This window comes from Neltuma alba, unplaced genomic scaffold, assembly GCF_004799145.2.
Source record: "Neltuma alba isolate B1F8T4 unplaced genomic scaffold, ASM479914v2 tig00000623_pilon, whole genome shotgun sequence".
Lineage (NCBI taxonomy): Eukaryota > Viridiplantae > Streptophyta > Magnoliopsida > Fabales > Fabaceae > Neltuma > Neltuma alba.
This window is the reverse complement of record NW_021632119.1, coordinates 46,362-50,275: the sequence shown is the minus strand read 5'-3', so window position 1 is coordinate 50,275 and position 3,914 is coordinate 46,362. Positions and strand designations below refer to the sequence as shown.

The 3,914-nt window shown below is 34.6% G+C and overlaps 1 protein-coding gene across 1 annotated transcript; it reads left to right on the top strand.

Annotated features, from left to right (window-relative positions):
• The first annotated feature begins 136 nt into the window (after positions 1 to 136).
• LOC114742221 (AT-hook motif nuclear-localized protein 1-like) lies at positions 137 to 2,685 on the top strand. Its single transcript, XM_028930503.1, is given in 7 exon segments — positions 137 to 145; positions 554 to 587; positions 590 to 607; positions 610 to 660; positions 663 to 682; positions 1,367 to 1,528; positions 2,190 to 2,685. Coding segments are annotated over 7 exon segments (516 nt in total). The 3' UTR covers positions 2,412 to 2,685.
• The last annotated feature ends 1,229 nt before the right edge of the window (positions 2,686 to 3,914 follow it).

Sequence of the window (3,914 nt, the reverse complement as noted above, 5' to 3'; positions counted from 1 at the left end):
CCCTCTAGCCCTTTAAATCTTTCCTTATTAGTTAGAAACTTGATCACTTCTTAGATTATTACACACCCACGTTACATGCTTTTCTTTTCATCATTGAGGTGATAGCATGCATTAATAAAGGAGATGAACTAGTAAGATGGCATTGGTAAGAACAAGAAAGAGAGATTGAACACATACGCAGAAAAGTAGAAGTGGCTCCTATTGAAGAGAAAATAGTGGGAATTGTTTTGAGATGGTAGGTCAAATTCAATGAACGCCTTTGAATGTGCCAGTAGGAGGATTAATCAAACAGTTAGGCTATGGTTTTCTGAAAGGAGCAAAGGAGGCCAAAGAGAACACTCAATGAAGTTATTGAGTGAATTTTTTCAGTTAGTAATCTATCCAAGATTTAGTCTTTGATAGAGTTCAATGGCATTGTACAATCCATTCAGCCAACCCTATCTAGTGGGATAAGTTTTGTTTGTTGTTGTATTATATTCTTTTTTTTTTCTTTTTTTGTGATAACTGAAACTGGTATGTACGGTGACATCCATTCTATCGTTGGTTGTCTCAGGACATCACAATGAAGATAATATCATTTTCTCAGCAAGGCCGCGAGCTATATGCATTCTTCTGCAAGTGGAGTTATATCAAGCGTCATGCTTCGGCAGGCTGATTCTTCTGGGGTACATTGACACATGAGGTAGTGTGCCATTTTCCCCACCGCCCCAGAGTAATCTGATGGCATCATTATCTATACTTTTTTTTTTTTTTTTGGTGAGAGTCATTATCTATACTTCAATGAAGATAATGGAATTTGTTTAAGTTTGTTAATTGTTTGTTGTTTTTCAATATATTTTATCAATAATACAAAAGTGAAACGATTATTTCTTTGGACATTAATATTTAATGCTGTTCAGAAACAGATGATAGAAGAAGAAATTTTATTTCTTTTCTTTGATGGGCTTAATTGCCTAATGATCTACAAGTGCGGCACCAGCCTTTCTAAATTCTGTTTTTCCAGTATTTGTTGAACATTATTTTCAGTGACTTTCCATTCTGTTGTCTTTGAATATATTGTTATAGCTTTTACTACATACTTGGTAAAAAGATATCTTTGCTGCAGCAATCTCCATTATTTTGAGCCACTGTTGCTGCTTAACCTGCAACATTTTTTCGGTAAAAAAAAAAAAAACTGGAACATTTTCATCAAAACTGGTGAAAACTTGGACTCAACATGTCGGTTTCTTTCCTTGTGTGTTCATATGAAAGGTTTATCTTTTCTTCCTGGGGAATAAATAAAAGTATTATCTTTTCTTTAGCTTTCTGATACCACTGCTTTTCATCACAAGTGAAAATCCCATCTTTTTGCTGTTGTTTTCCACAGGGACGGTTTGAAATTTTGTCATTATCTGGCTCATTCATGCCGAATGAAAGTGCAGGAACACGAAGCAGATCGGGTGGCATGAGTGTTTCTTTAGCAAGTCCAGATGGGCGCGTCATAGGGGGTAGTGTAGCTGGTTTGTTGGTAGCAGCAAGTCCTGTGCAGGTGTGTTTTCTCTTTCCATAATTATTACCTCTTTCTTTCTTTTCTTTTCGTTCTTTTTTGTTTTGTGGTCTTCGACTGGGAAAAGCATAATAATTCTAAGCGCTAAAGACCGCCTATGACAAAATTTGTCATCTTCCATGAATGAAATAGTTGATTCAGATTCATTGTGTGGTGACAATAATTTATAGGTGTCAATAAGGCCTCACTTATTCAACCCTAATAAAAGGGCTTTTCAACTCAACACTCTTGACCCTATGGTTAGGGGCCTAATAGGGCTGCCTGGGCTCTTTCTTTTTTCTTTTTATTTCTTTTTAGGCTCACAGATTGTCTATTTCTGCCATGTGAGCCTCGAAGCTGGCTCTCCACAAGCTTCAAATCATGAAAACACCCTCACTGCTTGCAGGGATAAGGTTGTATACAATTTTTCCCTCCCCAGATCCTGCCCTCCCTGGTGGGAGTCTTGTGCACTTGACCGCCTTTTTTTCCAGATTCTTCATTTCTCTTCTGTGGAGAGGATTTTAATTCTTTTTCCAACCTGTCTCTTAAAAGCTTAGAGCGGGGGCTGAACCAGGCAGATGCTAGCGCTGATTAATCTCATGAATCAGCTACAGAAACCTGTGATCCTGATTATTCTTTACAACTGATTGTTATTATGTATCAGGTTGTGGTTGGCAGTTTTCTGGCTGGAAACCAGCATGATCTGAAGACAAAGAAACAGAAACATGAGATTGTATCAACAGCAATTGTTCCTTTGTCTACTGCTGATCCAATACCTATCCTGTCATCTCCACCTTCCTTCCCTGCTCACAATTGGTCTGCATTGCCTTCTGATACGAGGAACAACATGACCACTGACATTAATGTGCCTCTATCTGCAGGGTAATATATATCCCACATGAATTTATTTTTTCTGCCGACAAAAATCGTTATATAGTCCTTAGCTGTTGGGCTGCTTTCCCTTGTTTGTGCCATTGAAACTTACTGGAACTAGGATGTTTTCTGAGGTTCATTTCCATGCAGAATTTTTGTTAGCTGATGATAGATGAGCTTCTCTGCTTTGGTTTGCTCATTTTGTTTGGGGTAGAATGTTCTGATGTGTTGGTTATTCCTTAGATCACCTTTCTCCTTGATTGTGAAATCCCAAGTTAATTTTTGTTGTTATTACGCCAATATCTGGTTTAGTGCAGATTTTGATCTTCCTCGCTATTAATTACTGTGTAATATATCTGATAAGGGTGTTCACGGGACAGGACCAAGACCGGTCCATCTCGGTGAACAAGGACAAGACAAGGCTTTAGTCTCGTGTCCCGTCCTGTTTTCCCCCTTTTTTTTAAAAAGAAATATTATAATTTTTCATATAAATTTTTTTTATGTTAAATGGTTATTTTTTATTGGGCTTCTAAAAATAAAAACAATATACTCTTTCAGTCCTTAATATAAGACTTATTTAATTAATTTGATTAAATTAAGGAAGTTAAGTAAATTAGTTAATTATAAGAAATATGACACGTTTTTCTTAAAATATCATAATTATTTCTCTTAATACCCCATTTTCTTTTTCTATTTAATTATAGTTGAGAAAGTATTTATAAGGGTAATCTAGAGAAAATTGATAAATATAAGAAATGGGTTTTATATTTAAGACTAAAACCAACTCAACAATTAGGTCTTATGTTAAGGACTTGAGGAGAGAAAAAATATTACGTAGAAAACTTAATTATATAATATAAAAAATGTATAAAAACAATACTATTAAAAAAAATACGGTAAAAGAAACAATATATAATGGTTTTATGAATATTTTATTGAGAAAGGAGATTTTGTTGAGATAATATTACGACTTAAGGGTTAAAAATTACTATAAAAATAATAATAATAATAATTATTATTAATTATTATTAATAAATAATTTTTTTTAAAAAAATTACCCTAGGACAAGATGGGACAACCCTGTCCCGTCCCGGTCATTATTCCTGTCCTGTTTTGTATTTGTCTTGTCTCCAAATTTTTTTTGTCCTATCCCAGGAAGGATAAAACATTGAACACTCCTAGTTATTATGAACTATGGTAGTGTGCTCGGGTTATCTCAAACATTTTTGAATCAAGTTAATTGAATCCTTTATTAGAAATAGAAATAAACAGCCAACCTAACTGATATGTTCCATTATGAGAGGAGGAATAAAAATTGAAAAACCAGAAACCTAGTTCACATTGAAAATTGAACTGATCAGTAATTTTAAGGGTCAGCAGTTTGACTTTGCTTGAACTAAAAGTAAATTCATGACACCAGTGTAAACTCAGGTTTCTCGGGTTCAACTTGGATCCTAGTGCTTAATTTTTCACATGAATCAAGACAAATAAAAAGAAACTTTCCAATCATTGACTC